This window comes from Syngnathus acus, chromosome 10 (assembly GCF_901709675.1).
Source record: "Syngnathus acus chromosome 10, fSynAcu1.2, whole genome shotgun sequence".
Taxonomy (NCBI): domain Eukaryota; kingdom Metazoa; phylum Chordata; class Actinopteri; order Syngnathiformes; family Syngnathidae; genus Syngnathus; species Syngnathus acus.
In genome coordinates, this window is record NC_051095.1 from 3497182 (window position 1) to 3523584 (window position 26403).

General features: G+C 45.1%; 4 protein-coding genes across 8 annotated transcripts; 2 read left to right on the forward strand and 2 right to left on the reverse strand.

The window, feature by feature from the left end:
- Positions 1-41: 41 nt before the first annotated feature.
- LOC119129656 lies at positions 42-16792 on the reverse strand. The gene is made up of 11 exons (XM_037263021.1): positions 16782-16792; positions 7714-7720; positions 4225-4378; positions 4101-4151; positions 3821-4027; positions 3297-3541; positions 2298-2376; positions 2166-2256; positions 1906-2024; positions 666-802; positions 42-592 (listed from the first exon to the last, which is right to left on the reverse strand). Exons 3-11 carry the CDS (start codon positions 4286-4288, stop codon positions 422-424), a joined length of 1164 nt encoding a protein of 387 aa, XP_037118916.1. The 5' UTR covers positions 4289-4378; positions 7714-7720; positions 16782-16792; the 3' UTR covers positions 42-421.
- On the reverse strand, positions 6847-13344 carry LOC119128120 (calpain-5-like). 4 transcript variants are annotated; one of them, XM_037260291.1, is made up of 15 exons: positions 13283-13344; positions 12899-12972; positions 11160-11405; positions 10594-10759; positions 10396-10527; positions 10106-10317; positions 9833-10025; positions 9581-9756; positions 9422-9499; positions 8965-9280; positions 8766-8888; positions 8149-8345; positions 7889-8007; positions 7234-7370; positions 6847-7160 (listed from the first exon to the last, which is right to left on the reverse strand). In XM_037260291.1, the coding sequence occupies exons 4-15, from the start codon at positions 10756-10758 to the stop codon at positions 6990-6992; spliced, it is 2019 nt and encodes a 672-aa protein (XP_037116186.1). In that variant the 5' UTR covers position 10759; positions 11160-11405; positions 12899-12972; positions 13283-13344; the 3' UTR covers positions 6847-6989. The 4 variants fall into 4 exon arrangements, with proteins under 4 accessions (XP_037116186.1, XP_037116187.1, XP_037116184.1 ...); XM_037260292.1 differs by having other exon boundaries at positions 10594-10764; XM_037260289.1 differs by having other exon boundaries at positions 10594-11405.
- Positions 12588-14374, forward strand: cnpy4 (canopy FGF signaling regulator 4). Of its 2 annotated transcripts, XM_037260473.1 has the most exons (6): positions 12588-12756; positions 12883-13009; positions 13165-13261; positions 13341-13463; positions 13923-14040; positions 14111-14374. In XM_037260473.1, the coding sequence occupies exons 1-6, from the start codon at positions 12648-12650 to the stop codon at positions 14185-14187; spliced, it is 651 nt and encodes a 216-aa protein (XP_037116368.1). In that variant the 5' UTR covers positions 12588-12647; the 3' UTR covers positions 14188-14374. The 2 variants fall into 2 exon arrangements, with proteins under 2 accessions (XP_037116368.1, XP_037116367.1); XM_037260472.1 differs by having other exon boundaries at positions 13923-14374.
- ntn5 (netrin 5) lies at positions 15948-25226 on the forward strand. The gene is made up of 7 exons (XM_037260271.1): positions 15948-16040; positions 20028-21424; positions 22381-22569; positions 22840-22989; positions 23521-23571; positions 23794-23874; positions 23948-25226. Exons 2-7 carry the CDS (start codon positions 20038-20040, stop codon positions 24418-24420), a joined length of 2331 nt encoding a protein of 776 aa, XP_037116166.1. The 5' UTR covers positions 15948-16040; positions 20028-20037; the 3' UTR covers positions 24421-25226.
- Positions 25227-26403: the final 1177 nt, after the last annotated feature.

The window sequence follows — 26403 nt, forward strand, 5'->3', positions numbered from 1 at the left end:
AGTGTAAATAAATAATGTGTAAATTGAAAATAACAGTTGAGTAAGTGGGGTGTACCTTTTCATTAGACAACTGTGATGAAATGAGAATGCTGGCAACAAAAGTGAGCACACCCCAAAATGAAAATATTTCAATAAAGACTAATTAGCCACTTGTGTCTCTGGCGGTATCATTTCCCATGACAAAAATTCTTAGATGGAGTCGCTTGTTCTATCAAATGACAGGAACATAGAAACACACTCGATGAAGAAACAATAATATTCACACATCTGAGAAATGACATGAAAAGAAAACAAAACTTTGCAAATGTACAGCACTTGCAAGCATTTGGCATCGTCCCTATTTTGGTAGATTCAAATAAAAATGCTCCAGGGGATGGCGCGATTCTTGTTACCGCGCCAACCGGACGAGCCGGCGAGGCGGCTACAAGTCCGTCAGGCAGACGCTCGATGACGTCTCCACATAGACGCGGCCTCCTGAACCCGAACGGCCTCCTCGTAGCTCCATCGCGTGGTCCCGACTCTGGTCGGTCGGCGTCGTGTGGAGTCGGGCGTGGCCCAAAATGGAGTCCCACAGGAGGCCTCTGCTCCAAATCTGCACACAACACACTGCCATTCAAATAAACCCACCCGAGGCAAATGTTTATTCTAACTGGAAGACGGCAAACCTCGAATGAGATGTGTGCGTCGGGGTATCTCCTGTAAAAGATGGCTCTCAGGTGGAATTCTGGATTTCCTTTGGCTTTAAACACCTGAGAGCGAACGGTGGCGCTCTCACAACAAATGATGGCGTAAACATCGGGAGCTGTTGATCAAAGCGCCACATTTACGAGAGACGGGTATCGCTTCGCCCAAAATTTGTCACAAGTTGTTCCCTTTTTGTGCTAACATTAAGCTAGCATAGAACAGGGGTGTCAAACATTTTTTTCGCGGGCCGCATTGTAGTCATAGATTCTTTCGGAGGGCCATTATGACTGTCAACCCAAATAAATGTATGAGCACCTCATATTATATACAGTCATCATCATCATCATCATCATCATCATCGGTGTAAAGTCCGCTTTCCAGGCGCCGCTGGGTTGAACTGGGTTCTCGATATGGCTGAGAATATTTTTGGAGCAAAACTTTTTACAGTCGGATGCCCTTCCTGACACCAACCCAAGGGGAAATTGATTTTCTGTAGGGGTTGACTCCCTTAGCCCATTCCTCTCCCGAGGAGCCCACTGGGCAGTGGTACTATTTAACCCATAGTTGGGGGCTGGTTCGTGGGCACCAGGGCGTGTCCACACACCGGTGGGCCTGCGTGCCGCACGTCTAGGGGCCAAACCTCCTCCGAGTCCCTTGTAGTTTAGCCTGGGTCCGTGTTATACCCAGTTACCATGTGCCGCCGCGTGGAGGCACTACATAGGGCTTGCTGTTAGAGAGGCTATGTACTGGCAGGGAGAGACTTACGCACTCGGCTCTCCCGTTCGCATACTGCTAGCCAGCGGTGAGGGTTGACAGTGAGAAGTGACATGCACTGGGCACTCTACCAACACACTAGACGCATCACAACAACCCGACTTGGTCTTATGAAGTCAGACACACTTATGAAGTCAGACACACTTTATGAAGTCAGACACACAGTCAGTCAAATATATATATAACTCGTTTTCAAATCAAACGAGTAAAAACTGGTCAAATATGGAGAAAAAAAGATATTAAAAGTGAAGATGATTAGCAATTCTAGTAATGACACGAATTTAATGCACAATTTGTCTTCGCGGGCCGCATGAAATGATGTAGTGGGCTGTATCTGGCCCCCGGGCCTTGAGTTTGAGACTGGTGGCATAGAGCATTGAAAAAGTCGTCACTTAAGTCGTCATCTCCATACAGGAAAAAAAAAAATGGCCGAATGACAGCACATACCTATCTGTTTGGGAGGGCAGAGTCCTGTCGCCCTCTGTAGGTGGACTGTGGTCACAACAGTGGGTTGAGGTAAAAAGCACTGAAGTAAAGGTGGCGATGGCAAGTCGTTCTTCAGTTCCCTAGTGGACAAAAAAGTCATTGGAAGATCAATTAAAAGTTCAAACAGCCACAGAATATTGCCCTACATATGACTTGCACATATGTTCCTCCCTCCCATCTTTACCGAATACCAAAAGGTAAAGGTACGCAAGACGCCGGACCTGAGGTGAAGATGTGAATGCGAGAAGAGCCGCACGAGGACGAATTTCACAGATTTTTGTTTTATGTTTGTCCCCAGGCCAAAACGACGTGCTGATGGGAAAAGTAGATCCCCAGGGAAAAGGACTCCTGACCCCGTCCAGCTTCACCCTCTTCTACAGGCCGGTGCACGACAAAGCTCTCGACCTCCTGGCGGCCAAAGGCTGCTGACGTCTGACATCACAACCAGATCAGCCAATCAGAGGGGAGAGGGGCGGGGCTCCACAAACATGAATATATTGTAATACCCACTAAGATTCCGACTGCTCTACAATAGCAGGATAATGTTATGTAATTTATGTTTAAAAAAAAAAAAAGGGTGTGATGCTGTTGTCCGGGTCAAAGGGGCAATTAAGTGCTTAATTTTGATTTGAACAAATTCCTCCATGAAGCAACATGCAAGACGGCTTGCACAGAAATAAATCCGTAATCATTTCCTGTACGCGGTCAATTCACCATTCAGTGCGTCTTTTATTTAACAATAACATGGTGACATAACCTCAGATGTCATACTTGAAGATTGTCATAGTTTAAATGCAAATTAAATTGTCCTCGTTTAAAGCTGTACAAGACTTCCTGATTTAACATGTAAACAATCAACAACCTCACAGGCTTGTTTCGCTTGGACAGACTTTGCAGCAATGTGACAAGAGGAAGAAGCCTAGTTTGAAGGGAAAAAAAACAAAACAAAAAAAAACATGACTGCTATCTCACAAATGTGGACGACACCAACAAAATGACATTTTGCAAATTTAACGAAACGAGCCCAATTTGGATGTGTTTTGTTGCTAGCAGTTTAACCATTATTAGCTAAAGTCGCTGTAATTTCAAATAAGAAATGGACCGTTTCTTAACAAACCTGAATGATTTAAAAAAAAAAAAATTAGGTAGCTCCATATATAAAAACACTGTCAATCAAATGTTTGACCTGTTATTTTGCCAACTACTACTTGACATTGCAGCCAAATGTTCCTCAGAGAAAATAGAATCAAAATTTTAAATCATGAGTGCTGTCATCTGTTCATATCGCCAACAATGCCATGATACTGTCAAGGCTCAGCGGCCTCGGCGGCAGGCCGCTCGTCCGCCGCTACACGGTCGCGCGAAACCTCAGCGATCTTCCAGATGTTATCATCGGGGTCGGCATTGCAGAACAAACATGAGCAGACCGGCACGAGGATGCCGAGTGCCACGAATCCCATGATGACACCCGCCAGGATGTAGACTAGCGTCGTAGTCCAGAAGGCAAACTGGTAGAGTCTTTTGTCGCAGTAAGGCTCAGGCATTGTGATGTTCTTGTGGTAGTTGGGCTTGTATATGGAGTAGATCCACACGTTACCTAGAAGAAGGAATATGCAAAGTCGACAATCTTTAGTGATCCGTGCATTTTTTTCCCCCCCCTTAATATTGTAATTTAATATGATTATTTTTTTCAAGGAGTATTTTTTTAACTGCCAGCACAGTTAAAATAGATATTTGACGTCTATAGTCGTCAATGGGAGTGAATGAGTTAACAAATTTGTATTACAATAAATATCGGATTTATTAGGTACTAATGGGAGTCTCAAAGTAGCAAGCACCATTTTGCCTCCAAGTGCGAAAAAGTTCCGCTACTCACCGGCGATGAACCAGGCGATGAGGAACACGGCCAACAGAGCGTTCCAACCCAGGCTGAGTCGGTAGAGCGGGTTCGGAGGGCCGTCTTTGGGCTGCCGGGCGCAGGGCAGGTAAACCGATATCACCCGCAGCATTGAGAAGACGCCCATCACAATCAGGTAAATGGGAATGTAGCGTTGGCGGGGGCAGTCGTCCAGGTGCTCTGCCCCTGATGTCACCGAGTTATGTCACACTTACCGACTTGTACAATTAACTTGAAAGTTAGTACCAGTGTCACTCACCCACTGCGATCATAGCAATCGGGATGATGCACAAGATCACCTTTAGAAGCACTGAGGGGAGCATAAAGGAGAACATCAGGATTGTCTCCTTCCTCAAGTTGGTCGCTTTTAAGGAGTCTCTCACCTAACACGGGTGTTGACGTTTTCGGAATTTTACCGATTTGGTTCATGAGCACATTGTCGGACATGATGACGGTCGGAGCTAAAGGTGAGGAGAAGAATTGGGAATTCAATCCAATTTCTCATCGTCGGTCTTCATTTCCTGCCGTTTCTCATCACTGTGTTTACTTGGGATAACCTGACCTGTGCAGTGACGCAACACAAACTGCATCTCCAGCAACCAGCCCGTCTTTGTGTTTTATTAACATTGTCTTGAAATATGCCAGCTATTTACTGTTTTTCTCCATGTATAATGCGCCCCCATGTATAATACTAAAAATGGCAGTTTGATGCTGGAAAAAAGCCTGTACCCATGTATATATAATACGCACCCAAATTTGGACTCCTACTTAAGTCCGTAAACGACATCAAAGTTCAGTGATAAAATAAGCACTTTGTATACTACAATACTCTTGTAATTTCCTAAATAAAGAGTTTGCAGTACCTTGTTGATTTTGCGTATGAATTGTTATAAATCAGGATATTGTTCTATATTTTTTATTTAAAAAAAAAAATGTATCGATCGTAGAGCACTATATCGTGATGTATCGTGAATGAATCACAGCAGGGTTTAAGATATCGGCAAATATCGTATCGCGGTTCTTTGTATCGATATGATATCGTATCGTGACAAGTTTTTGGGGGGGGGGGGGGGGGAGCGACGTAAAAGCAATGCAAAACACACTTATCAGAAGCAAAACAACACAACCAAAAGTTTTAGCACCACACCCCATTTGACACAAACATCCTACGTGTCCACGCAAGTTGCTCTTTCCTCTTACCCAGCGGCGTGCCCAGGAATTTTTCCAGTAGGGGCGCACGCCCACAGGAAAAAAAATCGAACATCACCCACGCCGTTCGCTGATCGCTAAAACAACGTCCGGGAGGCAAACGGTGAATGGATAACATCGCGCACATAGAATAGCGCAAGCACATTCGCGCAAGACCGAAAGAAAAAAACGGCATGAAAATGAAGAATCGAAAAAGCTTTTTTTTTTTTTTTTTCTACAACCGGGGCGCAGGGAGTCCTAACCGGGGCGCCGCCCCGGTTCGCCCCGGCTTGTCTACGCCTCTGCTCTTACCCGAACCGGCGCGGACGACCTCTTGCAGGGTTAAGCGTGGAAGATTCTCCGCTTTCTTGAATCACTGCCACACCGTGTGCATGCGGCAAAGTTGTGGTCGCTGGTCGGACCTCAGCTGATGACGTCAGAGAGGGAGGTTCGTCCCGCTGACAGGTGAGCTAAGAATTTGTTTTATAAGTTTTATTAGTTGTATTGTTTTTTAAATAGCCTAACATAAGAAAAAAACTTTTAATCTTTAAAGTCATCTAATAATGCAGGCATTCACGATAGTACACTGTAAAATAAAATGGCATGTATTTAACGGTAATAAAAAATGTATTGAGCGAGAAAAGAAATGTCTTTGAGAAATAAGTTACACATCAAATATCCAGTCGGACTTCCCCCACAATTTTGTTAGAGGTAAAGGAAAAGATAGTGTAAATAAATAATGTGTAAATTGAAAATAACAGTTGAGTAAGTGGGGTGTACCTTTTCATGAATGCTGGCAACAAAAGTGAGCACACCCCAAAATGAAAATATTTCAATAAAGACTAATCAGCCACTAGTGTTTCTGGCGGTATCATTTCCCATGACAAAAATTCTTAAATGGAGTCGCTTGTTCTATCAAATGACAGGAACATAGAGACGCACTCGAAGAAACAATAATATTCACTAGGGGTGTAAATCGCGGGTTTTGTCACGATACGATATCATATCGATACAAAGAACCGCGATACGATATTTGCCGATATCTTAAACCCTGCTGTGATTCATTCACGATACATCACGATATAGTGCTGTACGATCGATACATATATATATATTTTTTAAAATAAAAAATATAGAACAATATTCTGATTTATAACAATTCATACGCAAAATCAACAAGGTACTGCAAACTCTTTATTTTGGAAATTACAAGAGTATTGTAGTATACAAAGTGCTTATTTTAACACTGAACTTTGATGTCGTCTTTAAATGTGCGGCGAGATTTGTGGTCCCTGAATATTTGATCACCGCATGGCAGGATTTACAAACTGCACGTGTCTTGTCCGTTGACTCGTTGAGTCATCTTTTCTTTGGAATCCAAAGTGCTTCCAAAGAATGACTTGAAGCCTAAAGGGGAGGAAATTTCCTCGTCTTTTTGGACACTAGCCATAGCACCAGCCCAGGAGCCGCGTACTAGTTGTCGACTCCCTTTTCACGTGCCTGCTCTGCTCACAACACAACACGCCGCTCACTGCTCCCGGAAAGAGGAAGCAAGCAACAATGAACTGGATTTCAAAATAAAGTCGCGTCTAATGTCCGAGGTCAAACACGGCGATATAAATCGATGTTTACGTTTAGCATCGATGCCAATAAATCGTAGAGCCTTATATCGATTAATCGATGTGTATCGATGAATCGTTACACCCCTAATGTTTACGTTTAGCATCGATGCCAATAAATCGTAGAGCCTTATATCGATTAATCGATGTGTATCGATGAATCGTTACACCCCTAATATTCACACATCTGAGAAATGACATGAAAAGAAAACAAAACTTTGCAAATGTACAGCAGTTGCAAGCATTTGGCATCGTCCCTATTTTGGTAGATTCAAATGAAAACACTCCAGGGGATGGCGCGGTTCTCGTTACCGCGTCAACCGGACGAGCCGGCGAGGCGGCTACAAGTCCATCAGGCAGACGCTCGATGACGTCTCCACATAGACGCGACCTCCTGAACCTGAACGGCCTCCTCGTAGCTCCATCGCGTGGTCCCGACTCTGGTCGGTCGGCGTCGTGTGGAGTCGGGCGTGGCCCAAAATGGAGTCCCACAGGAGGCCTCTGCTCCAAATCTGCACACAACACACTGTCATTCAAATAAACCCACCCGAGGCAAATGTTTATCATAACTGGAAGACGGCAAACCTCGACTGAGATGTGTGCGTCGGGGTATCTCCTGTAAAAGATGGCTCTCAGGTGGAATTCTGGGTTTCCTTTGGCTTTAAACACCTGAGACCGAACGGTGGCGCTCTCACAACGAATGATGGCGTAAACATCGGGAGCTGTTGATCAAAGCGCCACATTTACGAGAGACGGGTATCGCTTCGCCCAAAATTTGTGTCACAAGTTGTTTCCTTTTTGTGCTAACATTAAGCTAGCATAGAACAGGGGTGTCAAACATTTTCTTCGCGGGCCGCATTGTAGTCATAGATTCTTTCGGAGGGCCATTATGACTGTCAACCCAAATTAATGTATGAGCACCTCATATTATATCCAGTAAAAGCTACAAAACAAACTGACAAATAACTCGTTTTCAAATCAGACGAGTAAAAACTGGTCAAATATTTAAAAAAAAAAGATCTTAAAAGTGAAGACAATTCTAGTAATGACGCGAATTTGATGCACAATTTGTCTTCGCGGGCCACATAAAATGATGTGGCGGGCCGGATCTGGCCCCCGGGCCTTGAGTTTGACACTTGTGGCATAGAGCATTGAAAAAGGTTGAAGCCTCTAGTTAAGTCACTTAAGTCATCATCTCCATACAGGAAAAAAAAAAAAATGGCCGAATGACAGCACATACCTATCTGTTTGGGAGGGCAGAGTCCTGTCGCCCTCTGTAGGTGGACTGTGGTCACAACAGTGGGTTGAGGTAAAAAGCACTGAAGTAAAGGTGGCGATGGCAAGTCGTTCTTCAGTTCCCTAGTGGACAAAAAGGTCATTGGAAGATCAATAAAAAAATCATACAGCCACAAAACCTTGCCCTACATATGATTTGCACATACGTTCCTCCCTCCCATCTTTACCGAATACCAAAAGGTAAAGGTACGCAAGATGCCGCACCTGAGGTGAAGATGCGAACGCGAGAAGAGCCGCACGAGGAAGTGTCCGCTGGCTCCTGGCAGGTAGGTAGTGGGCAGCACCACGTAGGAGCCCGGTGCCAGCGTGGCCTTTAGCGTGATGCTGCGAGAGTCCATGTAGACGGAACTGGCCGCTTGCTCCACCACCCGCTGCACTCGGCTGCAGCGGTTCTCCTCCGCCTGAAGGTCAAACCAGGCGGGGTGCAGAGTTCAAAGTTTCACCATTTAATCGATATCCAGAAATGCTATGAGGGTAGAGTGAGTAAATAAATAAATAAATTTAAAAAAAATTATATTATATATATATATATATATATATATATATATATATATATATATATATATTTAAGATTATAAATAAATAAATAAATAAATAAAATTATATATATATATATATATATATATATATATACATATATATATATATATATATATACATATATATATACATATATATATATACATACATTTTATATTATATAAATAATATTAAAAACAAACAAATACATAAATAATGGGTTTCGGTACAAAAGCAAAAATAAATATTTCAAAAAGTAATAAGCTCAAACGTCTTCCCCGAAAGGCTGTTGGTGAGCTCACCTTGAGCACCTCAAAACCGATGGGCAGGTTGTCTCCTCCGCCGTCCTTCCTTCGTATCCTCTGGTCCTCCTGCTGCAGACACATGAGCACCTCCTCCTCGTGGCCTCGGATCTCAAACATGAACTGCGAAAGAAAATTGAGGGGGACGCTTGCGTTCAAGCTTGTTCCCTCCCGCATGAAAGATTCAGAGTTGCTTTACTTGTGGATTGTGCAGGAAGGTGTCCTTATGGTTGATACATCCTCCGCATCGGCTCCTCTTGTCCATCTGCGCCTCCCGGCCTCCGTTCTCCTCCTCCTCACTGTCTCCATTTCTCCCTTCCTCAACCGGATCCTCCTTCCTCCGGCTCAGCACGCAAACGGCCGACGGAGGCCTACTGGGGCACGATGGCGCCGGGGCCCACTCTCCGTAGCAGCGCACCTCCCTCCAGTGGGAGCTGGGCCACAGGAAAGACCTCTCCACCAGGCGGCACACCACCACGTCCGTGAAGTAGCCACAAAAGTCCTCAAAGTCCATCCTGGAGGAAGGACAGGATCCACGTTCACAGCGAGGAAAACGTCACTCGGAATTTTTGTTTCTCATGAGTAAAAGATCAGTTACAGTTTCTCGAACCTGCAATACATTTAAACGTTTGTTTATGATGTGAATAAATAGCTACCAGAACTCGCCAACATCCCGAACGACAAGTCCCATCTTCTCTCTCTCTGCACGGCTCATCTGCTGCCACTGCTGTGACCTGCACAAGGGTTAAAAAAAAAAAAATCACAATCACTCGATTTTACCAGAAAATTGTAAAAGGTTTTAGTGGGCCCCTCACCGCTGACTCCAAGCACCCGTCCAGTCGGTAGTGCCCCAAGGGTTCCGCATGCGCACCAAGAACAGTCTAGATGTTCCGCTTCCCTTCCACACCTTCCTCACCGCCGTCACCCCGTAAGCGTGTCCCCTCACCAGCCCGCAGTCCATCACTGACTCCACCGTCTCGCCTTCAGACGGCTGGCAATGTCACCAAAACAAAAAAGTCCTTTTATGGCAAGTTACCAATGCCAGTTTCCGCTTGTTTATCAATTACCCGAATGGAGCATGTGACGAGGGCTTTGTGTTCGTGGGCCTTGGCCAGCGTCTGAAAGAGAGACTTCCTTTGGTCGGCGTGCAGGCTGAGGGTCTCGCGTTTCAGGCTGAGAGGCTCCGAAACCCCCCCGGTGAAGTCGATCAGAGCCTCGGCCGTGTTTCCTCCCTCCAAAGCCTCGTAGCATCCATTTAGCCTGCGAGAACACCGGCCGTGACAGATCCGCGTCAACTTATGCGATATCAGCTTCTTGGTGGAGGTCGCAGAGTGACCAACTTGGCATAGGCCTTCTCCAGCAGGGCGCTCCAAAACTCTCTGGGCGTGGCCGAGCGACAGAAGAGCAGAACCCCGTCGCTGCTGACTGGCAGGCGGTCGTCCACCACCACGTCCAACCAGCGACCGAAGCGCCAGAAGCGAAAATGGAAGATCCCTGCGTACAAATCTGGACGCTTGGGGTTCCATTCTTGGTGCATGTGGTCGGGGATGACCTTGGCGGGACGAGTGGAAACAATCAGATCGAGCCGCCAGTAGATTAAAAATCTGTATTCGAATGATGTTTCTCGTACTTTTTTCCACAAGGTGGGCTCGGACGCCAGACAGGAAATGGCGGCCACCATCCAGCAGTTCCCCAAACTTCCTTGGTGCAGATCACGCGTGCTGATGCCGTCAACAAACAGACGTGGGTCCTTGCAGATCTCCTGGGATGGAAAGATGCGGCAATGAGCCAAAACCCGTCCAGCGTCACGAAGCCACACCGTCCTCACCCGCGGCCTCTTCCAGGTCAGCCCTGGCGGCGGCGCCCTTTTGTAGAAGAGCGCCTGGGCGGCGGCAGGGAACTCGGGGTCCTTGAACAGGGCGCCGCGTCGGAGGCACGCCCGCCGGAGCTTGTGGAAGCTCTGATCTTGGAAGTCACTCACTCGCTCTGTCATACTCGTCTTGGTAGTGGAGGAATCCACGCAACAAATGTTAGTTCTTCTACTTCGACTCAGTAAGACGCTTTAAAATGAGTCATTTTTCATAGAGTTGCCTGCATCGTGATGTCTCCATGTGTTGCCCCATCGTTTGTGTTCCAACATCCATTGCTTCGAAAACCACGACTATCAACGTTAACTTTTAGCATTAGCATTTCAATGGCATTTTCCATTATATGTTAGCATTTAGCTGGAAGGCTATTCTTAAGGCGCAGCTGTTTTAAATACACAAGATGTATTTCTCTTTGTTCTATGTTTAGTTCGACAGTCAACTTCAAGTGGGAGAGGCATTTAACACCTTGAAAGCATCCTAAGTTTCTTCACTCAGATCTCTCTGATCCAAATAAGCAAACTTTTACCTTCTCCACTTCCTCAGATGGCCTAATTCATCCTCCACTTTTCCTCTCGCGATTCAGTCTTCCTAAGCTTGGTTCTTTTTCCCGTGATGCTTCCAGGATTCATCCCCACGTGTCCAGCTTTGTACCTGGAGGACAGATGTGCCTGCCGGGTGCACGTCGCTTCCAGGATGAAGGTGTGAGAGACCGTCTTTATCTGTATGGCAAGGAAGCTCAGGGTGGTGGTGACTGCAGTGTAACTCTATCCATCTGCACAAATACACACACACACAATAGACAGTCAAAACGCAAGGTGACATAACACACCGTTGATCACAACAGCGACACGCTACAATTACACAAGAAACACTTGAGTTTCAGACATTCAAGATGAACACTTTAACCTCACTCACCTGTTTGTGGACGCTTAGGCTGCATGACTTTTCCAAGGGACAGTCCGTCTTTGTGTGTGTGTGTGTGTGTGTGTGTGTGTGTGTGTGTGTGTGTGTGTGTGTGTGTGTGTGTGTGTGTGTGTTTGTGTGTGTATCACTTACTGCTGCTTCTGCTGTTCTAATTTAAGTCTTGTTTTCCACCCAAAGTCAGCCCATTTTCAACTCACATAAGAGCTGCCATGAATATTGTGCAGAATAACTTCTACTGTTTTTTTTTTTTTTGCTGGTTTTCTTTGCGTGTTCCAAACGACTCCCTGGGTATCATTTTTCCATCCAGTGTGTATGTGTGTGTGTTGCCCCCTGACACATGAGAAAGAGAAGCCGTGTCACTTTTAACTGCTTCACTGCCAAATATACAGCCAAATAGCTGTGTAACACAATACCAGAAACCTGCACCAAAAGTCAATATGACTGAATGTTTCTTAAAATAAAATAAAACAAAACAACGCAAAATAAAATAAAATTGAAAAAAAAATCAAAGTACTTTTGAATGTGAATATGAATGCTGTTGGTCTATACTATGTGTTCTGTAATTGGCTGGTAACTAGTCCAGGTCATTAATATAACAACCCAAAATAACAACAATTAATACCTGTCGGGGGTCAGTTATGACATCCTTATTGGAAATTATTCTAAGAATATAGTTTCGACTCCAAACAGCAACACTTGCTCTGTTTTTGCTTTGTTTTATTGTTTTTACTTGCCATGTAGCACTTTGAGATTCCTCCGAATGTAAAGTGCGTTACAAATATGATTTATTACTATTATTATTATTTTAAGTGCACTCATAAAACAACATTTTCAAAAGATTGGAGTTTGGCGGAGCAAGCACGTTCATTGTTATAGCAAATATTTCACAAATTTGAACTATTTTTGTTTAATGAAAACACGATGTCATTTTCAATTGCAAGAAAACGTGAACCAATAGATGGCGATAAAGCACCATCACGGTGACGTTTACAGTAGCAAGAAGAAGAAATCTGCTCGAATCTATGCGCATGCGCAGTTTCACCTTCGGTGCCGATGTGGCTCTGGGAGAAATAGTCCAGTCCACCAGGGGATGCCAACAACGACGATGAAATTTGTCACCGTTGCAGCGTTTTATTTGCTTTTTTCCTACGCTTTTATTCGAGCAGACGACGACACCAGACTACCGAGCAAATGTGAAGGTGAGAAGTTGCAGAATGTTTTAGTTAGCGATCGCTAAGTAGCGGTATTAAACCCCTAAAACCTCCATAAACGTCACACTAGAAGTCAATAAGTTGTTATAACAGAGCTTGTTTGCGGTGCTCCAGTGTGTAAACTGCTCACCGTGGAGCTCCAGGAAGCCCTGCGGGGAAGCGGCCGCTCCAAGGAAGTACTGGAGGTGGGAGAAGTGCTGGACACTGGCAAGAGAAGAAAAACCATCAAGTACAACACCTCGTACGTCCAATATTGCGCTTCGAAATCTGGACAGCATGATGAAGACATCACTATAAACCCCTTTTGGTGGCTTCATCACTACCATCATGAAAATGTAGCAGTCATGAAAGCTTGAAACATTAGTTTAAATGTGTTTCCCTAATGGCTCTTTCCAGGGAGACCCGTCTGATGGAGGCCATCGACAACATATGTGAGCGCATCCTCCATTATAGCGTTCACGCGGAGCGGCCGGGCAGCCTACGCTACTCAAAGGTTACCTTAACGTTCACTTACTTGGAACCCTGATTTCTACGTGCTCATCTCCCCAAGATGCCTTTCCCATGTTCTGCAGGGTTCCAGCCAGACCATGAGCACACTGAAGAACCTGGTCCACAAAGGTGTGAAAGTTGAATTGGGCCTGCCGTATGAGCTGTGGGACGAGCCCTCTGTGGAGGTGACGGATATGAAGAAACAGGTAGGAAAATACACATTAGGTGCCCTAAATGTATTCTAACAATTTATTACAAATCAAATTAATAGAGCAGGAATGTCCAAAAAAATGTGTGCCAAAGTGTATTTTGTCATTTCACCCCCTCCGCCACTAAAATTATTTTTTGCTAGTATTAGCATTGGTGACAGCGTGGACAGGAACGTATTGGATGTTTTTAACATTACTGAGAAGTTGGACAGGGATAGGATGAACATTAGTGGTTAATTTAACCATTTTTGGCTCATGTTAGCATTGCTGACGGATCAACAGTTTTAGGAAATGTTAACACACTGGAGGGCGGGGACATTGACAGCGTGGACATTTAATGAGAACATTATGGAACATGTGGTTAACCTTCACTCACTGCAGTTAGTCACAAAAGAAAAAGCCTAAACCCAATGAACTTTGTAACTTCCTATCGGGCTGTTGGGCATCCCTCTCCAGTGCGAGAACATGTTGGAGCAGTACGAGGAAGTGGTGGAGGTGTGGTACTTCCACCATCAAGACCAGAAACTGGAGGACTACCTGTGCGAGAGGCATGTCCTCGGAGCAGGCGAAAGAGGTCGGACACACCCTGAGTCAAAAGTTCCTTCTCTTCCATCTGTGCTCACTGTCTGTTTTTTCTGGTGCAGAATGTCTCAAGGAGGTGTGGAAGGGAGATCTGGCAACCAGCGGAGGCGTAGAGACAAGACTTGCTGATGAACTTTGACCTGCAGAACAGTGAAGTGACGTCGAACCCGCATGTCAGCACGCGTTTTGTGTAGGCTGCGCCCCCTGGTGGAAGGACGACGTGCTTCCTCAAATATTTAATGTCTTTTTACCCCGTTTGCCTCATGTATATAGTAGACACCCACAAATGCAAAATGTACAGTTTTTACATCTGGAATAAATTCTTAGAAAAAACAAGAACATTTTTTTATTTTTGCGAGAACAAGTTACATTCAGTTGGGTTTATTCTATTTATATTTTATCCACCCGTGTCACACGAATCGTAACTAAAATAGCCACAGGAGGGCGCCACAAGTAAACATACAGACTAAAGGGCTCTTGACTTGATTTATTAACGTTCTTTCCATAGAAAGTGTACAACTATTCATTCACAAGGCCACAACGGCATACTAAGTTAGTAATATTCAAATAATATGAATAGTAAATATAATATTTGTATTTACCATTTTTACAATGATAATAGAGGTTATAATTCCAGTATGATTTTACATAGGATGGAAAGTAAAGTTCAATACCCTGATTGTAATAAATAATTATGATGTATAGTCGTCATAAATAATTATTACATTATATTTTTAACATAACTCAGCGGGTTTAACTGAGCTCTTGACTGGGTGCCTTTAAGTAACTGACAAACACATGTAAAAAGTTAACGTTAATTAAATGCATTTATTTCTATTTTGTGGAAATAGACGTCATCGGAATTTTTTGTGTATTTTTGGCCTTCGAACCAAATGCATGACCACCTTCCTCTCAGCTAACAATACATTTCTATACTGCGTTCTTTTCCCCCTGCAGCAATAAAGCCAACAAACCAAATCACACAATGAATACTTTGACGATGACATATGAGGAGCATGCTTCGCAATTCGGTATGGTTTTGCTCGTACTTGGCTGCAGGCTGCAAAATCTGCCAACGTGAGGCACCTGCCATGCAGGGAGCGAACACCTTCCCATCGGAACAAAGCTCCAACTTGTATTGTGTGCTGGTTTTGAGTGAAAGCCTCTCCAATTGTGATTGTTTGTGTTGCCTTATTTTTGCACTTGTCCCGCATCCAAGCATAGCATTCGTTAAGTGCGCTGCAACTGGCAGACACGCACATGCATGCGTGAAAAAGAAGAAGAAGCGCACCTGGGGAAACATTCCTCCGGGGGAGCCATCAATCAGTTTTATGGCTTTCTCGGGGGAAACTTCGCTCCAATCAAGTGTTCCCTCGCGACCTCCACCTTCCATTTCCATCTGTATCAGCTTTGCTTCACATCTGACAACCATCTTGTATATTGCACGCCGCCAATTAGTTTCCGATTCCAGAGGGCTAATTGGGTCAAAGAGTGACGATAACAAGATAAGACCAACGGCAATATAAAAAAAATAAAAACATTTGCTGGAATTTCCTTTTTTAAATAATACTTTTGCAGAACTTAAAAAAAAAAAAAAGTACAGCAAATGTATCGAAACGAGTAATGCAAACGTCAAAAAGCGGCTTTATTATCAATTTGGTGTCTCACAAAGTGGGGGGAAAAATACAAAATGTATTTTTTTCAGAAAGTGGATTTGAGGAAAGTAGCAACAACGTTCAAAATAAAACATTACTTTTAATGCCGATAATTATTTTAATAATAGCATGAATTTGCTTGTGCGTGAAGTCGTTTGGCTGCATTCGTTCTCCTTTCAACTAACTTCTCCTGGCAATCTCACTCCCCTTCTTCCTCCCTGCTCCTCCTCTTCATCTGCTTTCCCCCCCTCCTGCAGGCCAGCAGACAGACGCGCGAGCCGAGACTGGATGTGAGGACACTTTGGTAGGAGAAGCGCCATCTCGGAGGACGCACATGGTGAGCGAGCACGCACCTTTGCCTTCAACTCTTTTATTAAAATTATATTTATTTACCAAAACGAGTTAAGTCACGCCTTTTTCAACCAAAGCAGAGAAAATGATAATTAATTAATTAATTAGGCTATTTATTACCAGACAGTCATTTTATTTATCAGTTAAACAACTGTAACATCTTGTTAATTGCCTATTTTAGTTAGGCCTAAAAGCAAAACCTGCCCCCCCCCCCCCTTCCAACAAGTTTTTCGGAATTGTTTAAACGAGTTACGCTCCGTTAAAAAAAAAAAAAAAAGTCTAATAACAAAAGGGTTTCTGCTTCTTACGATTTATGAGACTGACTACTGGGAATAATTACCAGCAATCAATATAAATGTCATCTTCTGTAATGACCTTGCATCTTGAAATGGCGCAGCTCTGCAAATATTTTACTTCCAGGAACCGAACAGATTGCGGCAAATGTGCGCAATTAGCAGCCATAATTGACGCCATCAAGATGCTTCTGTTGTTCTAGCCAAAAGTCGATCGAACCGCAAAATTATTAGAAATAAATAAATAATGAAAGACTTTGATGTTCAAAACCTTGCACGATGTAATGATGTTTCTTACTTTTCCCTTCTCTGTCTTGAGGGATTAATGCGATTTAACAAGTCTTTATGCGATTGAATAGGGCAAATGAATAATGCTGTCGTCATGAGCTCATCCAAAGAACTTGTTTTATTATCTCTTGCCAGTAGTGCAAAACCCACGAGTCATTATCTCATGAAGCTTTTTAAGGGGGCCAAGGATGGATGATCCATCCGAATTGGGGGGCCTTGGCAAACTTGTTTTTTGTTTTTGTTTGTTTTTGAGGATCTGACACAAAATGCATGTGTGAGCCATGAGTAATCCTGTGGGCAGCATGTGGATTTAATTGATACACACATGCATACCCACGTAGCCTACATGTTCACCAGCATGGAATCACAGTGATTTCATTCCCATCTGTTTTTCAAGATCAACATGTGAAGCCTCCATGGGAAGCCAACTTGAACGTATGCCTGTAAAAAAAAAAATGGGGCGGGGGGCCACGGGTTGGGATTGACAGAAAGTTTGCTTTTAAATCTCATCAAGTGGTTGACATGTGGAATTCTTCAAAAATAAACCACATAGACGCCTCCGGTGGCAGATTCTGTGGTGTGGGGAAGGAATAATGTCACATGAGGGCCTGGATTTAGTCAAAAGCAGTGCTTTGGGGTCATCTTGTGGGGTCTTGGTGACATGGAACAGAAGTGGGTCAAGTGGCGAAATGTAATAGTATTATTTACAATTACATGAATACAGTGTATATAATTTCTTCTTTTTTTTACAATCAATTTGTCCCAGCAAGTCATTACTATCCACGTCTTTTATGTTGAAGGGAATCGAGGCGCTTCATTTCGATAAAAGTAGTGCTTTGCAGCCATCCCGTGGGATCAACAGTTAATTGGCAATTCAAACGTATTAAACGTGAGCAACCCGTGCAAATAATAACAATAGCACGAAATATTTTTTCTAAGTCAAAATAAGGGACAGAAAAAGAATTGATTTCCATCGTCGCTGGAAATAACAATGTCTCGTTTGTTTTTTCTACGATAAATCCCTAATCCTAACGACAATAGACTAAAGATACATGCTGGGCGCAAATCCACTTTGTGACACCCCTACCACTAAAATTAGATTATTACACCAAAAATGGAGCAGCTGGAATTTGCTCCGTGTGGAATAACACACACACACGCACGCACACACACACACACACACACACACACACACACACACACACACACACACACACACACACACACACACACACACACACACACACACACACACACACACACACACACACACACACACACACACACACAGGAATGTGGTTTGGGAAAACCAGGCTGCAGTGTTGTATTTCTGAGGACAATCGCAAATTAACAAAGGTGTCAGAATGGTTACATGTGCCAACAGATGTGGTGCAGCTTCGACTTTGCGCACGAAAAATCAATTCTTACACTCCACACTTTTAGACCAACCGCACGTAGCTTTGACTTCGCCTCCGCCCGAGCCGCTGAAGGCCCATGACGAGGAATTTTAAAATGTGTGAGACTCATCTGCTCAGTAGAACACACCCCGGACACACTGGAGGGCAAGCTGGCTGGAGAGCTCGACAATTAAAAAAATAAAAATGAATCAGACAAAAAAGTTGAATTGTGTGTCAAGAAGCATGTGATCCGTATATAATCAGGAGGCATTCAGCTAAATTAGCCTTTTCAAATACTATTTTCTACCCCACAAACACATTTAAAACTGATTAAAACATATTTAAACGTATTTAAAAAACACTTAATATTGCTTGTTCTCACTCCCTCAATTTTCTAAATAAGAGGCACGGTGTGCTTGCTTCAAATTATTATTTGGTCACTCCTCGTTGAAAATCACTGTAAAGCCGACACAAAAGAAGAGAATCAAAATCGCCTATTTAAACATCAAAAAGTACAACAAAGCCATATTATTTAGTCGACGATCTTAGAAAAACCCCATTGAGGATCTAACAGGAATAAATATTAATGTTATTGTCTTCATAAACCTTCAAACAAATGCTACTTTAACTCACACGGAGCTGTATCACATTCAAGAATTAAATATTCACAAACCGCAATGTTCAAACACACCATCGTCTGCTAGCTTAATGCTAACATAACAGTGAAAAGTAGGCTAATTATATACCCTACTGTTTACTAGCTGCTAATATAAATTAGCATTGGGGTCATTTAAACACCAAAGTGTTACCCAATGTTTGCTAACTCAATGCTAACGTAAAACAGCTTAGCTACGCTAATGGAAATTAGCAAAAGATAGTAATTCTAAACCTTCAAAATAGTGCCAACCTACACATAGCGGTAGAAAAGAATGTGTATTTTTATATGCCTAGCATGGTGGTGTCCAGGCTGTAACATACCCCCAGGTTGTCAGCACGGATTCTCGCCAGCCTCACATAGTTGGATCAGAAGATCACCCCCCGCAGTTGGAGAAGTTGAAGTCATCACGCCACTATTTCCTTGTGTCAGCTGGCCGTTCTACACACACAAATTGTGTTCTTTGCCTTTCTCCCGTCCTGTGTGTGTTCTATCGGTCATAGCGCATAGACAGGTGCATGTCCTTTCAGGGTTGGTGATCCGCTTCCTGAGCCAGACCGTCCCTCTGGAAGCCTCATATTTTGCTTGCTAATTGAGCGTGATGACGAGGCGGGACAGGCCGGGTCTGCGGGGCCCGCGCTGACTTTGCTGTCAGTGTCAGACGCTTGTTAGGACGCCGTTAATCTTGTCGAGAGCGAAGGGGCCAGGTGACACACGAGCGAGGGTCGGAAATATAACCTAGAGGAGAAGCAAGGTGACGGAGGAAAGAAACTAAGAATGGAAGATAATCTGAAGAGGAAATCCCTTTTGGGGTTCGTTGTTAGTATTGACTACATTCCAAAAGCGACTCTCGAATGGATAAATTCCTGACAGTTGGATGAATTATACTCGTCACCAGATGGGAGAAGCAGGAAGAGATTTGGTCTCACTAGAGACGAAAACAATTCATGTTTGGGGCTCAAGCAAGATTTCCATCTATAAATCATTTCCCCACAACGCGACCGTGACCGCCGCTTGTATTGCGGGTCCAAAAGATTTTAGGCAGCGCACACCTCGACCCAATCGCACGCTTGCGGGCGGCGGCGTTTCAGAAAAGGGAGAGCCATAAATGGGACAGATACGCTCCGGCTCCAGTTGTCGGACATATTTTTTGCTCATTTCAGACAATCGCAGCCTTTGAGCACACCGGAGCAATTTGGAGATTCAGGTTCCTGCATGGGTGGGGGTCGAGTTGCACTGATGCAATCTTGTTTTTTTTTTTTTAAAAAAGACGACTTTCACCAAAACTGGTGACCCTCAAGCAACGTCTTCTAATGTTGTCCTTTTATTGTCCTCCACAGGCTGGATGACATGATGTTCCGGATCTTTTCCCTTCCCCCTCCCACCTCTCCCTTCCTTGCTTTCCTCCTTCTTTATCTTCTTCCTCGGCCTCTGCTCTTCTCTTCGCTGTCCCACGTCCCGCTGAGTTGGGCTTCGCCTCACGATCCCTGCTACCACCCGGACGGCCGTCCTCGCCACTGTCTGTCCGAGTTCATCAACGCCGCCTACGGGGTCTCAGTGGACGCCAGACGCTCCATCCGAGCTTTCGACGGCAACGTCACCACCTTGACGGATCTTCACAATCCTCACAACCTCACCTGCTGGCAGGCGCAAGGGGGTCAGGACAGCGGGGACTGGGTGCTCACCGTGCCCCTGGGTCGGCGCTTTGAAATCACCTACATAAGTCTGCAGTTCTGCTATCATGGAGAACCGTCCGACCCGATCTCAATCTCCATCTTCAAATCCATGGATTACAGACACACTTGGAGGGCGATGCAACATTACTCCAGCGATTGCCTCGGGGATTTTGGGCTCCCCTCCCAGACGGCGGCCCAGACCAGACACCAGGAAACGGAACCGCTGTGCTCCGATCCTCGGCCCTTGCAGAGGCAGCGGGGCGGTATGGTGCTGGCGTTCTCGGCCCTCGACGGCCGCCCGTCGTCTCCGGATTTTGACTACAGTCCCACTTTGCAAGACTGGGTGACCGCCACAGACATCCGTGTGGTCTTCCATCAAACATCCGCCGGCGCAAAACTGAGCTTGGGAGTGAAGGACGATGGGAGGACTGAGGAGGGTCGAGTTGTCGATCTCCTGAGGTGGAGTTCGGGCGGTGCCGGTGATCCGATTGGCAACGTGCCTTCCTTTAATAACAGGGCCACAACAAACTCTGAAATGAGCACGCAGAAGAAAGCAGGGAAGCTTCGAGGGAGAAGTCATCACAAGGTAGGAAACAACGTGACCAGTAAGGAAAGTGGGGACACTTACAGTTTGGAGGTCGCGATGAAAAAGGATGAGCGAGCTAGAAAGCTTGGTCGTAAGAAAGACGGCGAGGAGTGGCTCCTTTGTCCAAACGGTGACTGTAACTGGACCGGACGCCAAAGAGCGGCCAAGGGACGAGAACTGAGAAAGCGAAGAAACAACCATCCCAACATCCCGCAAACCTCCAGGAACCTTCAGGCGGCATTACAAGCTCCGCCTACCGTAGCCCCCCTGCCTCCTCTGGCCCTCTCGGACCTGCAGGTAGGGGGTCGGTGCAAATGCAACGGACACGCTTCCAAGTGTCGACGTGACGACGCGGGGCGAGCCGTGTGCGTGTGCAAGCATCACACGGCCGGCCCGGATTGCGACGTGTGCGAGGACTTCTACTTTGACAGACCCTGGCATCGAGCCACGCCCACCCACCCAAACCCTTGTGTGGGTAAGTCATACCGCGCAGTTACTGCAATCTGGCGAACTCCAGTTCAGATTCATCCAAGGTCCCTCCACAAGTGGTCAAGGACATACAAAGCCGCCGGTCCACTTTCAATAACTTCACAATCACGTAACAAGTGGATTCAACACTAGCTGCACAGCTTAACTGACACCCAGGTACACAGGCTAGCTAACGGCTAGCCAGTTAGCAACTAACAGCAGCCAACTCTACACTGATTGGATGACTCCCATGTCCATTTGACAGGCTAGGCCCCGACTTTTAAAGCCACACATAAAGTCACAGATACGACAGTGTCAAACCGCAGTGTATTTGTGTCTTTCTAAAATATTATTGCTAGCATAACGGCTAATCAATTTAAACTTTAAATTGTCGGCCCGAACCGACAATTGTGTCAAACTTATTTTTGTCGCGGGCCGCATCATAGTCATGGTTTCCTTCGAAGGGTTGCCAACCCAAATAAATGTCTGAATGTCTCAAATTATATACAGTGTACGGTACTCAACAAACTAGTGAATGACTAGATGAATAACTAGTTTTCAAAACAGAGACTAAGAAAAACGGTGAACAAATTTTAAAAATATGAATGGTAATAAAAATTGCTAGCAATAGATCTATTTTTTTAAAAGTGAAAACAATTACCGTAATTTTCGGACTATAAGTCGTGTTTTTTTTCATAGTTTGGGTGGGGGGGCGACTTATACTCAGGAGCGACTTATATACATATATATGTTTTTTTTCACTTTTTTGGGCATTTTATGGCTGGCGCGACTTATACTCCGGTGCGACTTATAGTCCGAAAATTACGGTAGTCATTTTAATATTGACATACGAATTTGATGCACAATTTGTCTTTGCGGGCCACACAAAATGATGTGGCGGGCCGTATCTGGCCCCCGGGCCTTGAGTTTGACACGTGATTGAAAGCATTTCCCCTTCTCCAGCGTGCGAGTGCAACGGCCACTCCAACAAGTGCCGCTTCAGCATGGAGGTGTTCCAGCAGTCCGGCCGACGTAGCGGCGGCGTGTGCCTCAAGTGTCGCCACCACACGGCCGGACGCCACTGCCAGTACTGCCACAACGGCTACACCCGGGACCAAAGCAAGCCGCTGCACCACCGCAAAGCCTGCCAACGTCAGTTCGCTACAAACGCATGCGTGTGTGTTGGACCAAATGTAAACGAGTGTGTTTTATGGGCGCAGCTATTCGGGACGCGCCTTCCACCTGTAACACTGCCCGTGACCCATGACCTTTGACCTTTCTGGTTGAACCCCCCCCTCCTCTCATTGATTTGGTTTCACAGCTATAACCGGACCCCTGAGGCGTGACCATGACAACGATGCAGTCTGCATTGAAAACAGTCTGAATGATGATTGACCCCGGTTCTCCCCCCCCTCCCCCCAGCTTGTCAGTGCCATCCTCTGGGAGCGGTGGGCCACTGGTGTAACAACACGTCGGGTCAGTGCCTTTGCCGACAAGGAGTGACCGGCCTCAGGTGCAACCGCTGCGCCCCTGGATACAAACAGGGCACGTCGCCTCTGCGCCCTTGCGTCCGTAAGTCGATCTCGCCAAGCACAACCTCGCATCACCTGTCACACGGCTCAAAACAGGCCCAGACTCATAACTCTGACAGCGAAAGCTCTGCGTGAAAGAAAACCTTGTTTGTTTTTACTGCCAGACGGAGGGGGCTAAGTATAGCATCCATTAGCCTCCTGCAGGGCATTTAACTGTTCGCCTGACTCTCCTCACTTGTCAAGACAAACATAAAGACATAACACAAAAAGACATTGTAATAAAAGTCAGCTAGCTTAATGCTAAAATAACGCGATAGACGGGAAGGTTAGCGATTCGGTAAGGGGATGTTTCATGTCACAGGCCGAGTTGTGACAGAAAGGACCAAACCTGGTGTGGTACGTGATAAATGTTTGCACTTTTACAAGAAGCCTGGACAATGTATGAAAGGACGACTTGCGACTTTACAATCTGAAGAAGTCAACATCCGCGTGAGGTTTGTTGATCGTAAAAAAAAAAAAAAAAGACCACACACTAAAACGTGTCTGACTTTTTTTTTTTTTATCCTTGCAGGGATTCAAGAGATTACTCCAACTCCAGTTTTTCAACCTCAATACGGCATCGGTGAGTAACAGTATAATTAAGCCTAAATTCATACGGACTGATTTTTAATTGGCTCATGTGACTTGACCTCAAGAGGCTCAAGACTCTTCAGGAATGTTTGCGTACTGCTCAGGAAGGTCATCTGTTGGTCACTCGATACTCTGATGACAAATAGAAGCGGCCACATTGTCACTAATGAGACGGCCTGTGTGTTGTGTTCATGTTATCTGCCCCTGGCCATAGATGAGGAGTGTGTCCCCCACTGCCAACCTTCTCAGGGCAAAGTCAGGATGAACTTGGACACGTACTGCCTCAAGGACTACGGTCGGTTGCTTCATTCGAGCCCTTGCTCGCTTTGATTCGGCGAGAAATTGACAAAGGTTTGTGTGTGTGTTAGTGCTGAAGGTTCAGGTGAGAGGGATGGAGCGTTCGGGTCCCTGGTGGCAGTTCTCCATTTCGGTCCAAGTGGTCTTCCGTACGGGATCCGCCACGCGGATCCGCAGGGGCCCCCAGTCCCTCTGGGTCCCTGACCGGGACCTGACCTGCGGCTGCCCCGCTCTCCACGTGGGCCGGACCTTTTTGCTGATCGGGGCCGACGAAGGCGAGAGGGATCGGGCGCCGGACGAGAGGAGGTTGGTGGCCGACCGCTCCACGTTGGCCCTCCAGTGGCGGGAACACTGGAGCCCCAAGCTGAGGGGCTTTCGCGGGCAGGACAAGAAGGGCCGCTGTGCCGATCGACCCCCTAACCAGGACAGGAATCCGTCAGAACCGCAGACGGGATACATCCCCCCTCACTTGCTTGCCGACACAGACAACGGAAGCTCATCCGGCGAGGTCTCGACCTTGTCACCACAACACAGTCACTCATGAACAGCTTTTTTTTTTTTTAACGCTCTTTGCTTTACCACCACTTTCATGCTCTTGTCATAAAGTTAGTTTATTTGATCTCTTTGCTTCATATTTATTGTTATAATACAAAAAGAGGCGAGTGCTAATGGATGGAGCGCCACATTGTTGGCCACGAGTGCATGCAACTCACAGAAAGAGCAGGGAAGAGTGATGTCATTATTTGGGCGTGGCTACTTTAGAGTGCCTCATTGTCCTCTTTGTTTTGTGGTATATTTGAATTTCTAAACCAACCACGTCCATATTTGGGCATCTAACCTGCCGTCATGGCGACTGCTTCCACTTGGGAGTCAAAACATCATCGGCCAGTGAGTATGTGCATTCGCGCATGTGTGCGTGTGTGTGTGTTACAAAAAGACAGATGGGAGAGCTCCTTTTTGCACAGCGGCCATGTTTTGGAAAAGGCGGCTGCCGATTGGCTGCCTGGTCATTGGCAGGAAGCAACAAAGTGCATATGGGTCAGTGTGCGCACAAGCATGTCTGAGAGGCAAACTATCTGCCCTTCAGTGTGTGTGTGTGTGTGTGTGTGCGCGCACCTGCCACACTGGGTCTACAGGAAGCACCTGTCAGCGGCCGTCTCCTCTCGGCAGCGCCTGACGACATGAGCGTTTGATCCCCCCCAAAGTCCCCGAAGGCACACACTTACACAGACACTAACAGACAACTTAAGCCTGGCTGGCGCGGACCGTGCGCGGCCATGTTGTTCACACGTCTCCCCACGCACAAAAACTACCGGACGTTCCTATAAGAGGCCGCGTTGTATGGTCGTGTAGGAAATTGGGATATTTCAAAATTCAATATTTATTGAATATTATACTAATATATATTATACTAATACAAAAGGCAGTACATAAATACAAATCAAATGTAAGACAACATGAAAGATAAAAAAAAAACTTCTTATGTGTTCCAGTTAAGAAAAGAGAAGCCAACTGGAGATGTTTAAAGGATAATTAATATTAGGATAACAAGAGTGAAATGTATTCATTTTCAATTCGATTAAAACTGAGCTGGATTAATTGTAAATTTGTTTACATTTCAGAAAATGCATTTGTTTTTATAAAACATTTCTATGAGACAAGATTTTTTTTTTATATGCACAGCAAAAATGCAAAGCAGACACCGAGTGTAGAACTTCTTCAGAAAATAAACGAGCAATTTTGAAGAATGAACGATGACTATTGAAGGAAAATTTGATGTATAAAAGGACAATTTCAAAACAATGAATTTTAAAAAGAGGAGAGTGGATTGAATTTGGCTGTAGCAATGCAAAAATAAAATGGATGTATAAAAGGATAATTTCAAAACAATGAATTTTAAAAAGAGGAGTGTATTGGAGTTTGGCTGTACAAAATGTGCACAGACGATGATGTCATTTGTTCTGGGGGCTAGAAGTTTTAAAATGTGGTTTATAAAAACCATTTAATTCGAGCATCAAGGTTTTTTTCCCCCCTTTATCTTTTTTTTTTTGGAGCTGCCATAAGGACCCGGCTTCTGTTAACCTGGAAGTCCGAGGGTCAATCCCCGCCATCCGCAGCCATCATGCCGCCGCCGCCACGGCAACACAATCCCGCTCAGATTAGGACGAATGGAGAGCAGCCAGGCCTCGGCACAACATTCAACCCATGTTTTCTACATTTCATCAGCTTGTGGAAACACCCGAAATTTTTCATCTTCGCACTCAGAGCACTATGCAAGTTTTTTCCGTTGTGTTGAGCCATAAAAACATTTACTCTATATAATTGACTATATGTGCTTTAATAAACGGATGATATTAAATCAATTTCTATAAAAAGGTTTGTTAATTTATTATGTGTGGCCTGGCTTTGTTGTCCTTCTCTGCGGCGCAGTCGAGGGGCACCAAAGTGACAAAGTTTTTTTTTTCTTTTTTTTTTTTTACTTGAAGTTGTTTGAATTGGGAGAACTGGGGGCAGTCATCAAAAGGCG